The following is a 22,325-nucleotide window of genomic DNA, read 5'->3' on the forward strand; positions in this document are numbered from 1 at the left end:
CTTCCTGGTGCCAGAAATCTAGGATGTTCAGCTTAATATGTACTACAATGGAAAGATCAGTGTTAAGAACCAAGAGATAGAGGTTCTAGTCTCAAGTTGTCATTTATTAACTCTGTGACCCCAGTGGGCTACTTAACCTTTGTAACTTCCACTTACTAATATAGGAAATGAGATTTATAATCTGCTATACCTATTCCACAGGGCTGTTGGCAGAATGAAGTGAAACCATAGATATGTACAAACCTTGGATAACTTACTAATAGTAGTATATAATTGGGAGGTAATATGATGGCCCTGTGGGTGTCACCTTATACTAGCTTTTCTCTGCCTATGGGAAAATAGATGGAGTTATGATATCTTTGTTCAATTTTTAAATTTGTCTTAGATTTAAAAATGATTATCTTAGGAAGCCTTCTGATGGTGTTTCTGCTTAGGAAGAAGAAACCTAGTGGAATATCTGTTATGCTTTTACTAGGGCACTAATAACTTCAATGAGGAGTGTTCATCAGCTATGCTTTGCTTTACAGCTTGGAATCCCATCCACTGCCAGCACATTGAATGCCACAACGCAATTAACAAGCCAGCTGTGAAGGTACTGTTTTATCAGATAAATATGGTACCATATTGTATTGTCGGTGGTCAGATTATCAGGAGCTGAATGAAATGGAGTAGACTGCATCCTTTTCCGTAAAGCAGAGAGGCCTGCACTCTGTGGTAAACTCAAGCACTTCTGTGTTCAATCTGACCGTGCTTTGGTGGATTGGTTGAAGACAGAACAATGAATAGTGGTGACTGAAGGGTTTGGCTATGAGTTCTTGGTCAAGTGGTGTGTAGCAATGAGTAATTATTAGAATAATCCTGGTGGAACTCTTACATAGTCCTACTTGGGTTCTCTCTTTCTTGATAAACTCAAGGAAATATACTTTGTCCCTGTTTCACTCATTTCAAATTATGAGAGTTTGGTATATAACTGTGAATTCAAGAGTCATATGACCAAAATGAATAAAATTGTTAAATTTTGGCTCAGATCATAGATATGACTTAGTCAAGATGACTTAGGGGTAGTTGGGGAGCAAGTATGTTAGAGGTAAGGGAACAGGGGTTTATTTTTTAAATTTTTTTTATTATTTTTTTAGATTTTAAAATTTTTATTTATTTGGCAGACAGAGATCACAAGTAGGCAGAGAGGCAGGCAGAGAGCCCAATGCGGGGCTTGATCTCAGGACCCTGGGATCATGACCTGAGCCAAAGGCAGAGGCTTTAACCCACTGAGCCACCCAGGTGTCCCAAGGGAACAGGAGTTTAGAGAGGCAAGACACTTACCTAAGCCAGAACAGGTACCTTGACTCTAAGCCTTATTCTTGTTCTACCACCACAAATTTCCCTGTCTTGTTATAACCCTGAATCTTTGAAGTCGAATGTTAAGAAAAATAATCACACCTTTTAACAAAATTACTTAGGTATATCTGTTGGTTCAATACTTGGCTGGAGAGACCTGTGTTTGGATTTGGAAGTATTAATTTTTTATAATAAGAAGAGTTGGAGTAACATCAAGTCGTTAGAGTTCACAGATACCTTTTAGAACCTAGTGTCCTGAGAGTTTGCCTTCCTTCTTCTATAGACGGGAAGACTGTGAAGATTACCAAATAATAGAAACATGATAGTATCATTTTATAGAAACAGAGTAGAAGAGGTAACATGAGATATAAGAAATATAAATATAAATGGAACCAAAAAGAAGTACAACTGGACCAAAATGTGTTTCATGTATCAGAAAAGTCAGAGGAGTGCCAATAATAACAGTCATCCAGACGTATCTTACTAGCAGAGGACCTTCTTTTATGATTATGTTTCATCTCTGCTTTTGATAAAGTCAAGTTGAATGAATTTATGTTGAGAAAGAGCAAACGAGGGAAATCTAGCAGTGGAGGCTCATTCTCGCCCATTCTGCCGTGAGCACACCCCCTCTGAACTTCCACAGACATTTGGGACTCCAAGGTACTTTTCTTCCGTGCAAGGACATTCTGAGACAAACATGTGTTGTGCTCATATGTTATCCCTGGATTTTAGCTTAATTCTTCCGGTGGTGAGAATCACGCAGCTCTCTTACTTTAGTTTCTTTACCTGTCTTTTCTTCTTCCGGCTTATGTTACAATGCCCTCTTTTGGTTCACTCAGACACCAACAGAAAGAAGGTACTTGTCTGGTTTTTCCGCTTATTTTTTCCTTTGATCTTATGTCAGATTACATTCTCAGGAGTCCTTTGACTTCATAATTACTAATGATTTTTGGTTTCCCACTCCCCAAAGTCATCACAAATTAGATTTTCTCCCATTCTTCTTGGCAAACAGCTTAGTCCACCCCTCTGGCTGGCCTTTGCTTTGCTTACTGGCTATTCCTTGTAGCCAGTCCTGCAGGACACGCCCAACCATCCTACTTTCTCTTCCATTTTTAGGTGAGGTGAAATTCACATAACCTCAATTTAACCATTTTAAAGTGAACGATTCAATGACATTTAGCGCATTCACAATGCTGTGCCACCACCACCTCTATCTAGTTCCTAAATATTTTTATCAGCACCCCCTCCGAATTTTATTTTCTGAACTCCAGCATTCCTAAAGAGTTTTCTTTTGTATTTTTACTCTGCTTTCCTGGAAAGGTAACATTCTTGTTAATACTTCCTGTGCTGGGGCTGTTTTTTGCAGGACAACAGATCTGGCTCAGTATTGTTTTTTCATTGCAATACGAGCGTTCCCCAAACCCAGGTAGGTATGACCATGTGACATATAGGTCAAGGGTATCCAACATCCAGATACGTACAGAATAATGTTCAATGAAAAGGAAGTCATCCTTTATAGTATGATGCCAATTTAATTTAAAATCACACATATGTATATTTATACTCATATTCCTGCTCACCAGAATGTTATTATTGGTTGCATTGAAATGGCAGGTTAGTGAGTTATTTAAATTTTTTTCTTTTCTCCATTTTCCTAAGCCTCTATATTGGGCATAATTGTGTTTATAAATGGAAAATAACTATTTTTTAATGTAGCAGTCAGATATGAACTTATTAATATAGATGTAAACTGACATGTTTAGAGTAAATGGAATTGACCCTACTGTCCACAGATGTGATGGGTCATGTGACCTAATTCATTTACCATGTTAGAGGTCACCTAGCTAATCTGTAATGATTATAGTTCCAACCTCATAGGAGTTTATCTCTTTGAGTCGAATGAAAAAATATCTTTACCTGACAGGAGTATCAATAACTCATTAGAAATGAAAGTGAAGTAACTAATGGAAGAGCAGATCTACATCTGGCACTTCGGAAAAACTCAGGGAAAATGGATTTATCCTCACAAAAAGTCTACCATCTCCATATTTATGAACTTTACCACTAGGCAGTGATGATTTGCCAAATAGAAAAGTATTGTCTATTTTTGTTGCAATACACTGCAAAAACGTACTTTTTAAGGCAAGAGCCAAGAGCTGCAACAGAATTCAAAATGAAAAGATGCTGGAACTTAGAGTTCATTATATAACACTCTGCTTTTGGTTTTACTTGGTTCTGTTTGCAGATCAATTTATGAAATACATTAGAGCCCAGATAATTCTCTAACACAGGAGTCAGCTAACTATGGCCCCCAGCCAAATCTGGCCTGCTGACTGTTCTGTCAATAAAGTTTTATTGGAACACAGCTGTGCTCATTTGCTTCTGTATCTGTTTACGGCTGCTTTCATGCTACAACAGCAGAGTTGAGTAGTTGTGACAGAGAGCGTATGTCCACAAAGCCTGAACTATTGACTCTCTGGTCATTTACAGAAAGTTTGCTAGTCCCTCATTTAACACACCAAAAAGTTATTCATCACATCAAAGGAAGCATGAAATTTATCTAAGGAAAATTTTCATACTTGGCCTTTAGCATGAGGGAATATATAGTTTACAGGTTTTGTTGGTAATAACGATTGAAATTTAGGAATTCCAGCTCTTGTTTTCCCCATCATTGAAACTCTTCAGTATTGTGCTCACTTCAGCAGCATATATACTAAAATTGGAATGATCTAGAAAAGATCCACAGGGCATCTGTGGAAGGATGACACGTGAAATTTTTTAGGGTTTTAACTTTAAATGACAGGCTGGTTGAGTTATAAGTTGGTTCGTTTTTCCTCCCTAATCAGTAAAAACAACTAAAAAGGAAGAGTGGAGTTCCAGAAAAATCTGTGTCCTAGGCATATTAAGTGCACAATCAGCTTATAGCGTGGATTGATTATTTCTTGCTGGACAGGAACAGAAAACAGAATGACTTTGGTAACGTATAGAAATAGTCGTGTTTCCTTGATTTTAAAACATCCAGATATTTGAAATATCCCGATGACCAACAGCAAAGTGAACACTTTTCATCTCTGTGCTTCAGCTCATGAAAACTCAGCCATAAATAATTCAAAAGTGAACAGGGCGCACAGTGTTAAATGAACCACAGGTCATGTGTGGAAGGAAAAAATACCTGAAAATGTGACATTGGATGATTGATTTAGAATTTAGATTCCAGAATAAGAAAAACGAATTGCTCAGTGTTAGATTTCACATGACATTTTTTGAATTGAGGTTTCTTTTAAGAAGCAAAATTTTCTACTGCCTCTTCCTAAAGAGAGATTGCTGTGTTTACTACCACTTTCAAGCAGGAATGAATGTACGAGGTATATAGAGGCAATTCGAGCCACCATTGAACAGGATTTTTTCTCTTTGTGGAATGAGGGTAGATTTGTTGACACTATCTATTACTCAATTGCAGGTAACAGGAGAAATGAAAAACCACAGTAGGCACATTTAAATGTCCAGTGTGGACTCCTCAGCCAGGGCAGGAAAAGCAGCTGTGCTATAGGTTAAGTGGGTTTAACTAAAAATATTTATTCCGCTTTGCTTTTGAAAGTGTCACAATCAAAACCTTTCTGCTTATGATATGGGGATGTGATAAACAGGATGAGAGAGTTCATTCTGGTTTTTCATGTGTTTCAGATGTGTATAGACCCTTCCCTGTCCGTAGCTCTGGGGGATAAACCACCCCCATTGTATCTCTGTGAAGAATGCAGCCAGAGGATTGCAGGGTAGGTATATGGGTCCTCCAAGAAAAGGAAATAGGGGAACAAAAGAAGATAAGAACAATCAGTTGAACTTAAATTGGTCACATCACTCACATTTCCCACTAGCCTTTTTGTTTTTGAAAGGTTGCTTTGTCAGATATCTGACAAACAGCAAACTTTAATTTGAGAGATTTCAGCTTTGAAAAGTTACAATATTTCTCTCCATGGGATAAGAAAAAGCAATTCCATGGAATAAAACAGCTCCAAATTTCAAGCGATCCTGTTAAAAAAGGCCACAGAGAAAAATAAAAGAAGACCATGGCTTTCAAATATGAGGTGTAATTCAAACGGATTCTCTCTGCTTGTTAGTTTCACAGAACCACACTGAGCATTGTACAAATCATGCTGTACTTTGGTTCGCTTAATTAGCATCTGGAAAGTATCATTTAAAGATAACTGAATATGATGAAATGCCTATAATTTATAATTTAGCTAAAATGCATTAGACATTCAAAAAGTTTATTATGATAGTGCTCTTAATTACATTTCCTTTCTATTGAAAGCCTTCTAGCAATAGTGTACAGCTTATGAACATTCACGTGGAAGGGTAAACATTGCAAAGAAGCTCAAAAATGAATTTTGTTTTTCTTTATAGGGACCACAGTGAATGGTTGATTGATGTTCTTCTGCCACAAGGTACGGTTTAGTTCAGAAAGGATGAATAATAAGTAATCATGACTAATGGCATGGTTGGTTTCTCTCCTTTTGTACCGTATTATTTTACAAAGACAGTAACCAAAGTATTATATTCTATGAATAGTCATTGCAATGAAGCATTATATCAGTGTCTTGCTTATACCCACACATTTGGAAAGAAGAGGTATTATCTCAACCAAAATTAAGAGTAGATGTTGGAGTTAGGATTCCGTAGGACAGAAGCCTTGCTGAATTATGTCTTGGGAGATTTTCTGTGTATATAACAGGCATTGCCAATGGTGTTTGCTGTGCCAGGTCAGAAAGAGAATAGGGAACATTAGTGGGGAGAACACTGAATAAGTCTTTCTCCTAACACTATTAATAGTTCTGCGTTTTTAGGGAAAATCGTTTAATTGTTCAGAGACTCAGTCTCTCCAGTAAAGTGGGGATAAAGTATATGTGACTCACCTCAATGAAAAGATGGGATGGGGTAGTGCTCGTAGTTTGTTAGAGTTCTGAATGCTATGTCTGATAAGTTGGCAGGTCCCAGACAGAGCATTCCTTTACACATCTGGAAGCAGGTATTCCAGCTGTTTAATTGGAGGCTGAAGTGACCAGGGGAAGTATTAAGGAAAGCAGAGGAAAGATGAAAGGTGAGAGAAGCTGGGGACATACTGAGCACACATCAGGCACACAGGAGGACTTCAGAGGTAGATAATAAAAGACTTTCCATGAAAGGCCATATTTAAAAAGAAATATAAAAACCTTTGTTAACTAAATTCTGTGAACATTAAAAAAAAGTAAAGTGATTTTCTTGATGATAATTACACTATTTCTTTGTAGTCCTCATTTTTTAAAAAAAGATTTCATTTATTTATTTATTTGAGAGAGAGAGAGAGAGAGCACATGAGCGGGGAAGAGGGGTAGAGGGAGAAGGAGAAACAGACTCCCCACAGAGCAGGGAGCCTGATGCAGGGCTGGATCCCAGGACCCTGAGATCATGACCTGAGCTGAAGGCAGAGGCTTACCAGCTGAGCTACCCAGGTGCCCTCTATGGTCTAACTTTTAATATTAGGTCATGTCACCCTTAAGAAATAAATTACCTTAGTGAGTGCTTTACATCTATAAAATGAATCAGTAATGTCGCCTCTAGATCCTTCAAAGACACATTCTGAAAAATTTCATAAGAATATCTGTAAAAAGATCTGAGCTTGTATGGATAAAGGTAAATTTTTCCCCCTTAAATTAGGCTACCCTGTTAATGAACTTACAGTGTTCTGAGGTGAAGCCCATAGTCGGGTTCTAAACTACATTTTTAAATATTAGAAATGTTGGTGAATTCTGGTCACCTTTTCCAGATGATATTCATCTCTGGAAGCAAACTTATAATAACTTACAGTTATTTATCTAGAGATGTGACACTGATCTCAGGTTAAGATAAACTCTAAGATATCAAACTATTAAATGACCATTAATTATATAAAACCAATTTTAAAAACTGAGTTGTAAGTTTCTATGATTTGGCACCCACCAACTCATAATTTCCAGACAGTTTGGGGGACATTTACCTTTGATCTTTTTAACAAATTGTAACATAGACTATACCGTAAGTAATGCATTAGTTCATTTTTTGAACACTTACTATTTCAGGGGAATGTTAACATATATTTGGAAAAATTATTTTCAAGTATTCTCAAGCATTAGTTTTCATGGAAATACTTGGTATACCCACTACAAAGAGTTTGTATCCATTTGTTAAGGTCAATCCCAGAGTAGACCATGGTTTGACAGCCTAACTCCAACTGGCCAGTTGGGTTTGAAAATTGCTTGCTCTGAAATGACATGCAGCTGGTTTTACACTAGTTAAGGACTGATATAAATCAATAGTTCAAGTCTGAGTAATCCAAGTTAGTAAGTTTTTTCTACAGTTTTGAAATAGCAAATCATCTCCATGGTGAAGCTCTAAATATATTACATCAAGTCAGTGTCATGGTATAACAGAAGAGCAATAAACAGGGAATCCAGAGGCGTTGTCTCGAAATCTGCCTTTATCATTGATAGCCTGTGTGATCCTGAAGAAGCCATGCAAAGGGGTGCCTGGGAGGCTCAGTTGGTTAAGCATCTGCCTTTGGCTCAGGTCATGATCCCAGGGTGCTGGGATTGAGTCCCTCATCAGGCTCCTTGCTCAGCGGGAAGCCTGCTTCTCCTTCCGCCTGCTTCTCCTTCTGCCTGCAGCTTTCCTTCTCTCTCTCTCTGGCAAATAAATAAAATCAATAAAATCTTTAAAAAAAAAAAAGGAAGTCATGCAATTCTCAGTTTTGTTCTGTCAAACGAGGAGATGAGATGAATGTTACTTGGCTTTGTTTTTGACATGATCTGAATTCTAAGTCATGTCCAAGGAGGTTGAACTACTTGTAAGAATCGGTGAAGTATTTGAGCACGCAGGGGTTCCTGACCTCATCAAACACGGGTAGGTGACCATTAATAAGACAAGAGAGGAGCTATTTGGGCCAAGTCTAGAGGTTGTGTCACTAAGCTTGTTTTTACTCCCCTGTGTGGCTGCCCTTATTTAAAATGGGCTGTCTTTCTTTGTTGATATGTTGTGTACCTTCCCCTTACAGCTGAAATATCTGCTATATGTCAGAAGAAGGTAAGAGCAAACCATCTATGTGGTGGGGCATGATTTGCTGTGTGTATGTAAATTCATTCATTGACATCTGCCTCATTTCTGCCCCCTGGTTTCCCAGTACGTACATGTCACTGTATTCGCAAAGGGGGAAAAGAAATGATTTAGCATGCAAGATTGCTGTGTCTGAATGCTCTCTGTTTTCATTTCTGCTTCTGCTCACCCATCTTCTGCACAGTGTTTTTGATGAGTAGTCTGAAACAAAAGCATACGTGTAACTCTAATCACAAAAAGCTTTGAATGACCATGTGGAACATGCAACATAACTTTGGTAAAGGATATATATTGTATGCTCAAAATCTTTCTTGTTTTGAAGTGGAGTGCCAATAGTCCGATACATGTGTGTCGAGCATACCCAGACTGACAATAGATAGAAAATATTTATTTATATGTAAGCTGAGTGGTATCTCTAGTTAGAGATTCCACTTTCAAATTTTCTTTAGCCACTTTTCATGAAAGTTTCCCTAAGCCATTTCCATCCTCTTTCTTTTTTTAGTTGAACGTATAAGGCAAGGTAGTGTGGTGTCGTACAGAGGACTTTGGATTAGTTGGTTGAAGCACTTGGTTTCTGGCCGACTCTGTCCCTACCTACCTATGAGACTATATACAAGTCATTTAAACATTTTAGGACTTGGTCATGAGTGGGGACCTTTAGAGGGCTATTTCAGGGCTGTTGCACATACTAATCCTAAAATGTTGTGGCTTAGTAACAACAAATATTTGTTGCTAATTCCGTGAATTGACAGTTTGGCCTGTGCTCAACGAGGCAATGCTTTTGATAAACTCCTCTAGGCTCACAGTGAGCCTGCAGTCAGCTGCTTGGTAGTCTAGGGATTGGCTGGTCCCCGATGACTTCATTCCCATATCTGGGGCCACAGCTGGGGCAGCTGGAACGGCTGGGATGACAGGGGTGTCTGGCTCTCCCTCTTGCCATTACGTGTCTCATCCTCCAGGGAACGAGGCTGGATTTGTTCACTAGGCAGCAGTGTTGGAAGTGAATGAGATTTACTGAATTGCAAGGCCTTTTGAGACAAATTTCTGAGTCACATAGCATTACTTCTGCTGCCTTCCACTGGCCAAAGCAAGTCCCCAGGCCAGCCTAAATTCAAGGAGAGAGGAAAATAGACTTCTCCGCTTTATAGAAGGGAGTGACGAGAATTCTGTGGTCACATTTATGCTACCACAATCCACCCTCTGGACATAATTACTTGCGTTGCTTCCACATGTAAGATTCTTCCACCACCTCAGACCTCCTAAAGTCTTAAATCCATTTATGGCTTCAGTCCATCATCTTGTGATCTGCATATGGTCTGGTCCCTGATGAAGCTCCTTGGGTGAAAATTCTCTTGCTCCAGAGACCTGTGAACTAAAAAGGCAAGTTATCTCTCCCCCCACCCCCGTGCCCCACCCTACACACAGTGGTGAGATAGGGAGAGGATAACAGCTGTGGACCTTTCAGAGGAAGAAGGGGAAGCACATCGCTATCTGCAGTTGACAGCTGTTCCAGCCGCGAATATGTCAATGGTTCTTCCATTGGTTCTCCAAGGCTGGAGAATGTGCCTTGACAAGGATCTGGTTCTACTTCCTGGGAGTAGTTTCCTCATTGTTGTTCTCCTGAATTGTTTGCTCTATTCTCTGAGACATCTTTCTTTTCCAAGAGGAATGGTGCATGTTGTAGCTGTGGGACCCTCTTAGCTTGTCCCCTGCATGTATCCCATCGACTTCCCTTCATGTTGAATGATGTCTGTCCCCTTTAGTCTGAGTTGGTGATCCTTTTGCTGGGAAGACTTACTGTAAAACTCTGGGTTTTCAGTAAATCTCATTGGAGTTCAGTGCCCCCAAACTACATCTGTAGTTCTTTTGGGGACAGTCCTTTCTATACTTTGGGCATTTTGGTCTGCCCTTAAAATTATTAGAAGCCCTATTCTATCTGAAAGGCTCAACTAGGCATCGCCTTATATCCTTCTGAAGTTTTAACAAAGGATCGTGCAGCCAGTCAGCGTACTTTTGATTTGATTTTTATCCTGAGGGTATTTCCTACTTTGAGAATCTTTTTATAAGCCAGAGAGACAAGGATGAGAAACAGTTTTATATTCCAAATGAGCAGGTCTGCTGTTATACCTAACAGCAGACATATTTGACACCAGAGTGGGTCCTTTTTTTTTTTCTTTTTCTTAACACTGCCCTCCTTTTTACAGCAAAATTATTTTTAGTAATAAGCTTCAAATTAGCACATTTTTATTATCCTTTAATACATGTTGTATTTTATATTTGGAGAACATTCATTAAATTCATAAACGGTTCAAAATTGTTTGAGCTTGCTTTGGGTACAGTTTGTGTTGGCCTCTTTTGAAGGACATAGTCCTGCATTTGCACAGGGGGTTTGAAATAAGCAGCAAGATTGTAAAGGTAAAGAGACAGACTTTGATTTATTTCAATTCTGTCATTCTATGAGCCAGGTTGGAGGGGTTTTTTTTTTTTTTTCATGTTTAAAATTCAAAGTAGTGAAACAGAGTGCCTGGGGAAAACCAGGCTCAGCGGAATCTGAATCTAAGGGAAGTCTCTCTAGTTGACTTTTGAAAGGAATGCATATAGTGGAGTCCACATGGGTTGAAGACTGACTGTGCCTTGGAAATACATTACTAAAACTTAGTGGGAATCACAACAATTGTTTGGAACCGGAACCAACCAAATGCTATTTTGGGGTAAAGTATTTTATTGCTGATATTACTTTGAATTGAGGGCACATGGTGATCAAGCAGGTCGGCTCTTGATTGATGTTCCAGATGTTAATATATGCAACATATCCAGATAACTGTGTAAGAAATCACTCAAAAGGTGGCAGTATTAAACAACCACCATTTAATGATGCTCATAGATTCTGTTGGCCAGGGATTTGGACAGGGCACAGTCCATAGCCTGTCTCTAGTTGATGATGTTTGAGGCCTCATCTGGGAAGACTTGAATAATTGGGGCCTGGAATTATCTAGAAGCTTCCAGATCATGTGTCTGGGCTCTGGGATGGGATGACTTGAAGGCTGGGCTTAGCCAGCACTGTTGGCAAGAGACTTAGTTAGGTACACATTGCTTCTCTACATGGTTTGGCCATGGTAGAGTTCTGAGTATCCCAGTGAGGAACCATCTGAGAAGAGAACATTTCAAGATGGCCAGTGAAAGCTGCATGTCTTTTGGAAATCTGACCTCAGAAGTCATCTAGGCATCACTTCTGCCATGCTTTATTGGTTGAAGCAGCCCATTGAGATTCAAGGCAAATGGGCGCATACCCAAGGAAGCCAACCGAAAGAGCCTCATCCACAGCTGGACTTGATTTAGATGACAAGACCTTGAACCTCCAGCCAAGAATTGGCATGTGGGAAGAATGTAAATGATTTGCAACCAGAAAATTTGAGGGTAAACTGCAGGCCTTAAACTTCAGGACTTTATTATAGTGAATAACTTCCCACTAAACGCATGTCCTCATCCTATTGTTTATAGAATAGTGGGAATCCTAGAGGAACAAGGACGAAGTATAACCTAGAGGAAGAAATTAAACACTAAGAATATACTCTGTTATATACCACATGGCTAGTGGTGTGGTATTGGATTGGTGGGGAGCAGAAACCCCAAACCAATAAGGATTCATGTGCTTCCAGAATAAAAGTTAGTGTATGAAAAAGAAAGGACACAGCAGGGAAAATATACCACGTGGTGAAGTCAGGACTGACCTGGATGCTCACAAGACTTGGGCCTCAGTTGCAGAAGAAACATACTGTACTTTAACAAATAATTTTTAAAAACCTCATTAATAAAGAGAGAAAAGGATTATAGAAATTTTAAACTTGCTTTTATGATTCATTGGCCTGTGTCCTATTCAGAAGATGTGATTTCTCAGCACTAGGACCCAGGACCTCATGGCTAAAATCGAAGTAGAAGAAACCTTCCTTTGAAACAGTCATTCCGATAGCCAGTTCAATAGGTTGTCAGTGGTTGATGTAGGTTTTGTGCCTCCTTCCTTCCTTCTGTCTCCTCAAAAGATCTGTCATGGGAGGGGGAGGCTCTCAAATCTTCACCAAGTTCATAATGGCTTAGGGTATGACATCCCCTAGAGCTGTTCACATCTTTATAAGCTCCGCTGAAAGACTGAAAAGCTCTCGGGACACAAGACATTGAGCATGTGGTGTGGCATCTCTGACCAGCTCCGGACACACATTTCTGTGGAGGTCAGGAATTTTCCCTGACAGCTCCTCAGATGGCTTCATGATGGTGCCTCTCTGCTCTGCCTTTTGTCAGGGCAGCTCTGAGTAGCCCCTCTGGACTCCAGATTCTCTCTGCACCCCTACTTTTCTCATTGGCATCCTTTCCTCTGTGGATTCCTTGCCTGTAGCTGATGTCAGCCGCTGGTTCTGTGAATGGTTCTCGCTGTGTTTTGCTATGTTCCCGTGGTGTCAGTCGAGGTGTTTGTCGTATTCTTTAGGTCTTGAGGGAAAGAGCGCTGGTGGGAGTGGGCGGCCTGCTTGGGGCCATCAGCTCATGCAACCCAGGCCCCCTACCTGTCACACAGCAAGGACGGAGGAGATGTGGCGGAAATCTGCTCTGCCAGGGGTGGATAAAATAATGTTGAAAGTTTAATCTGGGGGTTAAAACTATTCCTTTCCTGTTTGGATGTGCTGTGATGTACTCTCTCTGGGTCACAGTTTCAGGGTTTTTTTTCCCTCCCGATTTCTGCTGAAAACTCTTGAAACACTAACTTGAAATAATCCAGAAAGCACCCCACCCCCACTCCATGACTCCATAACTTTACAGAGGCTTCCCAACACCGTTCCACTCACATGTGGGATGTTCCTGCCACTCAGCCAGTAGAACCCACTTCTTACCTTTATTTTAAACTATGCCTGGGATCTAACTTGGCTAGAGGCGACCTGTCTTGTAGAAAGTTTAGAAATGTGCGGCCACTTCCGGTGGCCCCTTAGCTTTCCATTGGCCACCTTTACCTCATTGATCAGTGTTGGCTGATTTTGCTTTTTTTTTTTTTTTTTTTTTTTTTGCCTCCAGAACTGCAGTTCTCACGTAAGAAGAGCGGTGGTCACCTGCTTTTCAGCGGGGTGCTGTGGCCGTCACGGGAACCGGCCTGTTCGGTACTGCAAAAGATGCCACTCGAATCATCACAGCAATGAAGTGGGGGCTGCCTCGGAGACGCACCTGTATCAGACCTCCCCTCCGCCCATCAACACTCGGGAATGCGGCGCTGAGGAGCTGGTCTGCGCCGTGGAGGCCGTGATCAGGTAACGGGCAGCGGGTTTCGGGGCTCGTCCCCAAACACCACCTTGGCTTTGAGCCACCCTGCGCGTCCCGAGATGTGTAAAGTTAATTCAACTTCAGGGGCCCCCAGCCCAGCCTCTCACCTGCCATCAAGCAGTGACGATGTTTTCATTCATTCATTCATCCCGTATTTATTTTATCAATTGTACCAGGCATGTGTTAGGCACTTGAGAGACAGGAGAGAATACAATGGTGTCTGTGCCTTCAGGTTACCCCTGGAGGGATTATAACAACCGAAGCACGCAGTTGCCATCCACTGTGGGAGGTCCCGTGGGAGCACAGAGACGAGGGTCTCGGGGGAAATGAAGAGCAGGCACCCATCGGAGGGAGGGGTGGGAAGAGGGGTTACCCCCCCCACCCCCACCCCCGCCACCGACCGCGCAAAGTGAAGTGCGGGAGAACTCGAGGTAATTTGGTACTGGGGTAAACCAGGTGAGTGCAGGGTCCGGTTCTGCAGGCTGCGCCGGGCTTTCCGTCCTATCACGTGACAGTAAAAGGAACTTTGGAAATGATAACTTCCAGACTCGTTCTCTTTTTGTATAATATTCATCGAGGCAAGATTTTTTAAAAATTAAAGAAATAATATTAGAATGTCAGTTGTAGGCGTAGGGACTCTTTTCTGTGTCTCTTACTCCAGTGGCTGACAGGTGTAGAAATGCAATAAATGTTTGTCACATGGAACAATACGGAAAGTTCGGAAAGCAAAAAAATTAGTCACCCATACTGCTATCATCATGGTCAGTTTTGCACATGTTCTTCTGGTTGTATTCAAATACACTTCTTATTTATATGACTGTAATTTATGTGACTTATTTATGTGACAGTGTATCTGCAATTCTTTTTGGTGTAACATTATACCATGAGCTCTTTTGCATGTCATACAGTTTCCACGTTTACCATTTTTAGTGGAAACATAATTTTCCTCTAGATTATTTCCCCCCACCCTTAGATTTCTAGCTTGCTTCCATTCTTTACTATTATAAATTGCTCTTGATAAATATTTTTGTGAACAGTGCTATTTTTGTATTTTTAATTTTCTTAGGGTAGATGACAGATATGGTTGACTGGGTCAAAGGGCATGAATAATTTCATGGCTATTGATACATTACCAAACTGATTTTCAGAGTGTGTATATGAATTTATAACGCCAACAGCACTGTGTGAAATGGCTAGTTTTTGATAAACCCTTGCCAATACTGGGTTTTTAAATTTTTCTTTTTTAAAAAAGATTCTATTTATTTATTCGGGAGAGTGTATACAAGTGGGGGAGGGGCAGAGGGACAAGCAGACTCTTTGCTGAGTGGGGAGCCTAACACGGAGCTCTATCCCAGGACCCCTGAGATCACAACCTGAGTGGAAGTCAGATGCTTCACCTGCTGAACCACCCAGGTGTCCCCACTGGGTTTTATTTTTTAAAGATTTTATTTATTTATTTGAAAAAGAGACAGATCACAAGTAGGCAGAGAGGCAGGCAGAGAGAGAGGGGGAAGCAGGCTCCCTGCTGAGCAGAGAGCCCGATTCGGGATTCGATCCCAGGACCCTGGGATCATGACCTGAGCTGAAGGCAGAGGCTTTGACCCACTGAGCCACCCAGGCGACCCTGGGTTTCATTTCTTAAAATTATGACTTGTTTAGCAGATTAAAAAAGGAGTCTTTGTTGCTCATTTTCAAATCTTTGAATATAAGGTATTGAATATTTTTCCATTTGGGTATAAATTCCTCAGTCCCTCCTTGTACCACGCATCTATGTCCATCGAACTTCAGATCAGCCACAGGGGAAGTACTGATGTCTAGTGGGGCGGGCGGTGGACTGGAAGCCAGAGCGCATTAGTCTTGCTTGATTCTAACTGATAGGAGGAAGCAGCCTCTTTGAGCCTCAGTCTGTTCATTTTTGAAATGGGAATGGAGTACAAGGAAGGAAAGGAAGTTAGGCCTGTTGGAGTAACTCCTATCAGTTGAAAGGAGAGTGATGAGGAATGCTTGAGTGAGTACTCATGTAGCAGTAACTCTGAATGGGTCATCGCCTAGAATGTGTGTTTTGGTGGCCTGACCTGACATTGCTCGTCTTTGGCAGCTTGTTGAAAGAAGCCGAGTTTCATGCAGAGCAGCGGGAATATGAACTGAACCGCCGGCGGCAGCTGGGCCTTTCCTCTTCCCATCATTCCCTGGATAACACTGACTTTGACAACAAGGACGATGATAAACACGACCAGCGGCTACTCAGTCAATTTGGAATATGGTTTTTAGTAAGAAAACAATTCCCCGCTTTCTTATTTCTCATGACAGCATTGCACCGATGAGGAATATTTCCTTCTTTTTAAAGAAGCAAATAGTAAATAGTGAAAAATTAATTGTAGCAGTGGTACTCTGTATTCCCGGATAGTGACTCTCAACCCTGGGTTGCCCAGTAGATTTCCCCAGGAAGGCTTTTAAAGAATACCCAGATCCCACCCCAGAATCTTGGGAACTTTTTAAAAAGCTCTGCAGTTGATTCAAATGCATAGCCAGTGTCAAGCCTATTGGCCAGACCCTGGACTGCTTAAAATGCACCTTTGACGGATAACGAACGGGAAAGTTGCTAGGGTATGTTGTGAAACCTTGGAGTCAATATAATTTACAGATCATTCACATCCCATTTATATACATGACATTTTTCCTGAAAGTTCAGTCTCTGTGTGGTACTTTTTGTATAATTTTGGCAAGTCTGCATATAGCCAGAAAAATTAGAGCCATATTAACACAAGGAAGTTGACTGTTTTTGACTGATTCGCTGGCAACATTCATTCAGTAAAGATCAAACATTCTGTTTCCAAATTCTGCACAAGCCGAACTTGCCAGTTATGTAGAGAAGCAGGCTTTTGTTTTTGCCCATTGGAGACAGATTAAGTCTCCATAGGAATACATCTCTTTTATGCTTTCACATGGTTATCTGAAAAAGTCATGTTTTGTTTTGTCTTACCAAATTGGTATTTAATTGTTAATTTCACATGTTTTGCTCCTAGAACTTATTATCTAATGATACAATGATTGCTATTGTGAACTCTTGGAAGGCAAGGGTAGCATTTTCTTTATTCTGTATATTCCTGACCCCTACTTGAGTGCTTAATAAAAGATTATTACAGAATGAATAATGAATAAACGATGAGCTGTTTTTAAAAGCCTATTTATAATGTGGTGAATTAGGGGGCTCTAAGCTTTCAGAATTATTACAGATAGAAAGTCCTTAGCTAAATATGATACTTTTAGAATGGAAGTGTAGGTAGATTATTTTTTCACTGAAGGCATTTATGAAATTTCACTTTGCAGAATTAACTTTTTAAAAAGCATTTATCTAGTGTAGATTACAAAATAGATTTCTTATAGGGGAAAAGGCTTATCGAAAGGTGCAGTCTCCAGGGGAAATTACTGTTGCAATCCATCTTTTCGGCAAGGAACACAGTTTCTAGGTTAACCGATTCTCCATCATTTATGAAACTGCTTATTTCGAATGGATTACTGGAATTTTTTTTTTTTTGGCTTTTAAACGAATGTGTAATAATTATGTAGAGATGGATAGAGGCTGAAGCAGAGTCTAATCTGCCCATTTGCAGGTGAGCCTCTGTACACCCAGTGAGAACACACCTACGGAAAGCTTGGCCAGGCTGGTGGCCATGGTGTTTCAGTGGTTTCACTCTACAGCCTATATGATGGATGATGAAGTTGGGAGTTTGGTGGAAAAACTGAAGCCTCAGTTTGTCACCAAGTGGTTGAAGACAGTATGTGATGTTCGCTTTGATGTCATGGTCATGTGCCTTCTTCCCAAACCAATGGAATTCGCCAGGGTAAGTGGAGGCCCACAACTCGGACCTTGTTGGAGAGGCATTGGGAGAATCTCTGCCCTTAGTCATTAGTGTGTTATCAGTGTCTGTAGAAGAGGGAGCGTCTCTCCTTATTTTAGTTAATACAGCTGAACGAGGTTGGTTGAGCAACTACATTTTAGGCGATGGGCTGCTCTGATGTTGGTTTGGGATGGGGAAGAATGGCAAGATGAATGTGTGAAGCATCTTTAAGAATTTAAGGGAGGATTCTTTCTGACATTGCTGAATATGTTTTTTAATTAAGTAATGGGAAAAAAAAAAGTTTCTCCCTGAGATTGCTAGAGCTCGGTCCTTTTCTGGTCTACCATCTGTGGAAGGGCTAACATTTGGCTAGGAGCAATTTCTGTGGTTTCACATATATTTCTGGAGATGAATGGTAGAAATCCCCGCCCTCCCATTTGGAATGCCAAAAAAGGCTTACTAGGAAGTGCCAAAATGCTCCTTTTCCTCTGACTTTGAGGACGAGTTTCTCTGAGCTCATGCCTTTGCTTCTGCCTCCGTGGATTATAGGCTCCAGATTTTTGGCTAGTAAGACCCCATATTTTTTTGAAACCAGTATAATTTGTGTCCAACCTAGCAAGGTGGATGTCCCCAATCAGTTTTTGGCAGGAATATATGAAATTTTTTCAAGGTATTTTCTGAATGTTATTTGTGATTTTTTGGGTTGCTTTCAGTGAGATATTGAAGAATTTTTCAGTCTGAATAAGACATTTCAGGATAAAATGAGCACAGACCCTCTAAGGGAGTGGCTTTTATTAGATTTCTGGGACGCGGGAGCAGTTCTGTTTATCAAGATATGCTTTTTTCTTCTTTGCTGCCACCTACTGACTCACATATAAAATTGAATTTTTGCATACTGGAAAGTCCCTGTTTCATTGCCTTCTTCGACTGCGTTGAGAACGTTTCCTGTTGTTTCTCTTGGAATAGTAAAGGATTGGTCTGCTCTGAACTCGAAAGATAAGAAGAATTTGGAGGAAAAATTTTCCCCTTCCAATATGGGTCCAGTGGCTGAGGGCCTGCGTATTAATCAGCAACAGACCAAGTCAGGAGAGAAAAGACAAAGTTTATTTACACTTAAGCTCAGTACCCAGTCCATCACTGAATACTCGGTGATGGGTAATCCCTCGGTAGCCAGAGATAAAAGGTGTGTGTGTTGGGGGGTGTAAGGGCTGGAATAAGAAGATACAAAAGGTTCTCTTGGGCTTTTTGATGTGAGCGGCACTGGGCAGTCTGTCTCCACAGGAGTGGAATTCACAGGCAACTCCCTTTAATGGAAGTGATATTTTCCAGAAGCTCTGCTTCAGTCAGACAGGGGAAGTTGGGGTAAGGTTTCTCTCTGCATCTTCTTCCGCTCCAGTGTTCTCATTAAAATAATCTTTTTTTTTTAAGATTTTATTTATTCATTTGACAGACAGATCACAAGTAGGCAGAGAGGCAGGCAGAGAGAGAGAGGAGAAAGCAGGCTCCCTGCGGAGCAGAGAGCCCGATGCGGGGCTCGATCCCAGGACCCTGGGATCGTGACCTGAGCTGAAGGCAGAGGCTTTAACCCACTGAGCCACCCAGGTGCCCCATTAAAATAATCTTTATACCAAGTCTGGGGGTCTGAGTGTTCCCATCATTTCTCCCATATGAAACTTCTCCCGAAGTTTCAAAAAAGAAGCATGGTTGATTGCTGTGGATTCAGGTTAGGAACTTGGAAGGGAGAGAACTGTAAAGGAGGCGAGGGTGTAGATTAGGACAAGGAACAAACGGACAAACAAAACTGAGGTTCATGGTGAGAGTAGACTATAAACGTAGTTTCTGAGGCCACAGGGCAGCCAGTCAAGGTCTGTAGATTTTGGGCTCAATGCACCTTTAGATGATGGAGGACATCAGTGCCCCTGGAGCAGAGCACGGCAGATGCAGGTGTTCGGTGAGCTTCCTGACTGGCCGAGGCTGTTGCCCCAGTAAGTCCTTTGAAGTTCTTAGCAAGTCATCTTGCTCTAGCTGGTGGGGCTTTGGAACAAGACAACCTAAATCTCAGTAAGGATTTTGGGGGTCAGGTTTTGGTTTTCAGTGATATCAACTCAGCAGGGTGGGAGAAAAATTGGAAACATTAGTTACTGAAAAAATGTGCAAGACAAATACTATGTGATTTCACTCATATGTGGAATTTAAGAAACAAAACATGAACATAGGGTAAAGGAAGGAAAAATAAAATAAGATGCCATAAGAAACTCTTAATCATAGGAAACAAACTGAGGGTTGCTGGAGGGGAAGGGGCTTGGGAGATGGGGTACCTTGGTGACAGGCATTAAGGAGGGCACGCGATGGAATGAGCCCTGGGTGTTCTATGCAACTGACGAATCAATAAATTCTACCTTTGAAACTAATAATACAGTGTATGTTAATTAAATTGAATTTAAATAAAAATTTAAAAAGTGTGCAAGACAGCAGGATTCAGTTTATGAAGAGGTGAAAAATAGCTCAAAGACAATGAACAGGACTAGAATCTGATAACTCACAAGGGTGGGTTATAGTTTTCCACTGAAACATAAAATCTCTCTTTCTAATCACCCTCATTTTGATCAAAGATGACCAAGGTAAGATTACTTTTTCACAGAGCAAGTCTAGTCTTATTAAAGCTGGCCTAATTATTTCTGTAAATGCAATGAGAATGTAATTGACCAAATAGAACTTTTCGATGTTCACTTTGCTGGAGTTTTTATGGAGAATCTCAGATGGGGCTTTTATAAACCTCTAGAGGTCAGGATGCCAAGTCAGTAACTTGTTATCATACTTCATTTGTAGTGCCTATAGATTTGGGTAAATTTCTCTCTTTTTGAGGTCACCAAAATATTCTAAGCTTCCTGGGCTGGCCAGGAAGTGACATGTCTTATTTGCTTAAAGGCTGTGATTCCCATAAGCCAGGTAACAGGCTGGTTCTTCCAAGAGGGCTTCGTAAGCATTAGCTCCCTCCTTAAAACTGCCTAGCCGTATCTGATTCTATGCACATACTTGTAAACTATGACACTCCAGTCAAAGTCTTGGGGATATAACTAGTTTTTCCAATTATGCTCTAATACAAGGAGAACAGATTCTTCTTAAACTTCTGCATGAAAATAAGAATACTCACCAAGAGTTTCTGAATCTTGGAGGGATCGGATGGGGGGACAAAAAAAAGACAAGTGTTTCATTGTTGTTTATAAAGATGTAATCTACTAGATTGTTATAAATTATAGATAACTTAAGAAAAACTTTCTCTCCAGAAAATAGAACAGTAAAGAGACAGCAATGCTCCAAACTTAAAAAATAAATAAATAAATAAAAATGATCATCATTCTTCATAAGTTCATTCAGCCCCATGTAGTTAATTTTTGTTTGGCTTGATCTTGGGTTAGCAGTTGTATGAACCCATGAGCTTCTCTACCAGAATTCTGAAATCCTGGCTCAGGCCAGTGGCATGCAAAGCCATCATATTGCCTGTCATAGTCCTTTACACGGGTCTCAGAGACAGTCCTTTTTACTGAAGTTAAAGCATTCTGTCCAGTGGCTGATTGCAAGAGCTTTCGGGAAAGCATCGAAATAAAACAGTAACAATCTGTAAATGATAAAAGACTTAAAATGGCTGTAATCGAAGATCTGACAGTAACTGGAATCACAATCACATTCTGCTGTCTTTGTCGGCTATTGGGCAAAGCAGCATGAGGATGTGTCATGAGCAGGAAGGGCACTGACAAATTTCTAGAAGTTTCACAGAACTCCTGAAGTGTTTGTATTAAAAACATTTGCCTATACACATATAAGCTAGGGAAGGTTAAACATCTCTTTGTATTTGAAGATGCTTTTTGTGCAGTTCAACATATCAAGTAAAACTGGTTAGTTTAATGTTTTTTGATTTTTGTTTTTTTTTACTAGAAAAGTAAAAGTCTTTTGAGATTTTTCTAGGGGCCCTGTCAGAAATTTGAAAGTCAGTTTGAGATCAGGATTTATTTTAGGATTTGATTTTGGAAAGGTAAAATACAAAAGTTGTAAAAAATGTTGAAAGGTTTAAACACTTGCTTGACCAGGATCATGGGGTCACTGTAAAATAATATTTAGTTATCCGTGTAACCAAAATGACAAAATTTCCAAAGTAAATATAGTTTGTAACATGATTATAAAAAAAGTCAGCTTTTTTTTTTTTTTAAATTGAGAAGACTTGGTTCTCTTAAGTAATTGAGGACATGATAAAGACAACATAAGTCACAGGAAATTCTGGTAAGACACAGAGTCTTTGTTTCCTAGACGCATTACTGAAAAGGTAAAGAAAAACCTTTTGCAATTTCTTATTAAGACCAGACCAAAAATCCAAGAAACTTTGTCCTTTTTAGAGAAAGAAAGCCAAAGTCAAGTTGTATACTGTTACACTATTAAAATTAAAGCCCATTTAAAAAACCTTATAATTAATCCATTCCATCTTGGCCAGTTTGACCACATAAGCTGCTAAGATTCTCTCTTCTCTGTCCCTGCTCTCCACACCATCCCTTACAACTTTTTATTTCTATTCAGGTTTTTGTCCTTCACTTTCCTCTTTTTTATTTATTTTTTTAAGATTTTATTTATTTATCTGACAGACAGAGAGAGATCACAAGTAGGCAGAGAGGCAGGCAGAGAGAGAGGGGGAAGCAAGCTCCCTGCTGAGCAGAGAGCCCAACGTGG

The 22,325-nt window shown here is 40.3% G+C and overlaps 1 protein-coding gene across 4 annotated transcripts in view; it reads left to right on the forward strand.

Annotated features, from left to right (window-relative positions):
* Positions 1 to 22,325, forward strand: part of UNC79 (unc-79 homolog, NALCN channel complex subunit) — a gene marked incomplete at its 5' end in the record, with an annotated part of 191,813 nt that overhangs the window by 43,645 nt on the left and 125,843 nt on the right. For all 4 annotated transcript variants that reach the window (XM_080808708.1, XM_080808710.1, XM_080808711.1 and 1 more), the window contains 7 exons: positions 528 to 592; positions 5,023 to 5,111; positions 5,743 to 5,783; positions 8,405 to 8,433; positions 13,522 to 13,751; positions 15,863 to 16,034; positions 17,379 to 17,609. In XM_080808708.1, coding sequence (XP_080664834.1) covers positions 528 to 592; positions 5,023 to 5,111; positions 5,743 to 5,783; positions 8,405 to 8,433; positions 13,522 to 13,751; positions 15,863 to 16,034; positions 17,379 to 17,609 — 857 coding nt within the window. The remainder of the gene's footprint in view (positions 1 to 527; positions 593 to 5,022; positions 5,112 to 5,742; positions 5,784 to 8,404; positions 8,434 to 13,521; positions 13,752 to 15,862; positions 16,035 to 17,378; positions 17,610 to 22,325) is intronic.

The sequence above is a fragment of the Martes martes genome (genome assembly GCF_963455335.1).
Source record: "Martes martes genome assembly, chromosome: 7".
Classification (NCBI taxonomy): Eukaryota; Metazoa; Chordata; class Mammalia; order Carnivora; family Mustelidae; genus Martes; species Martes martes.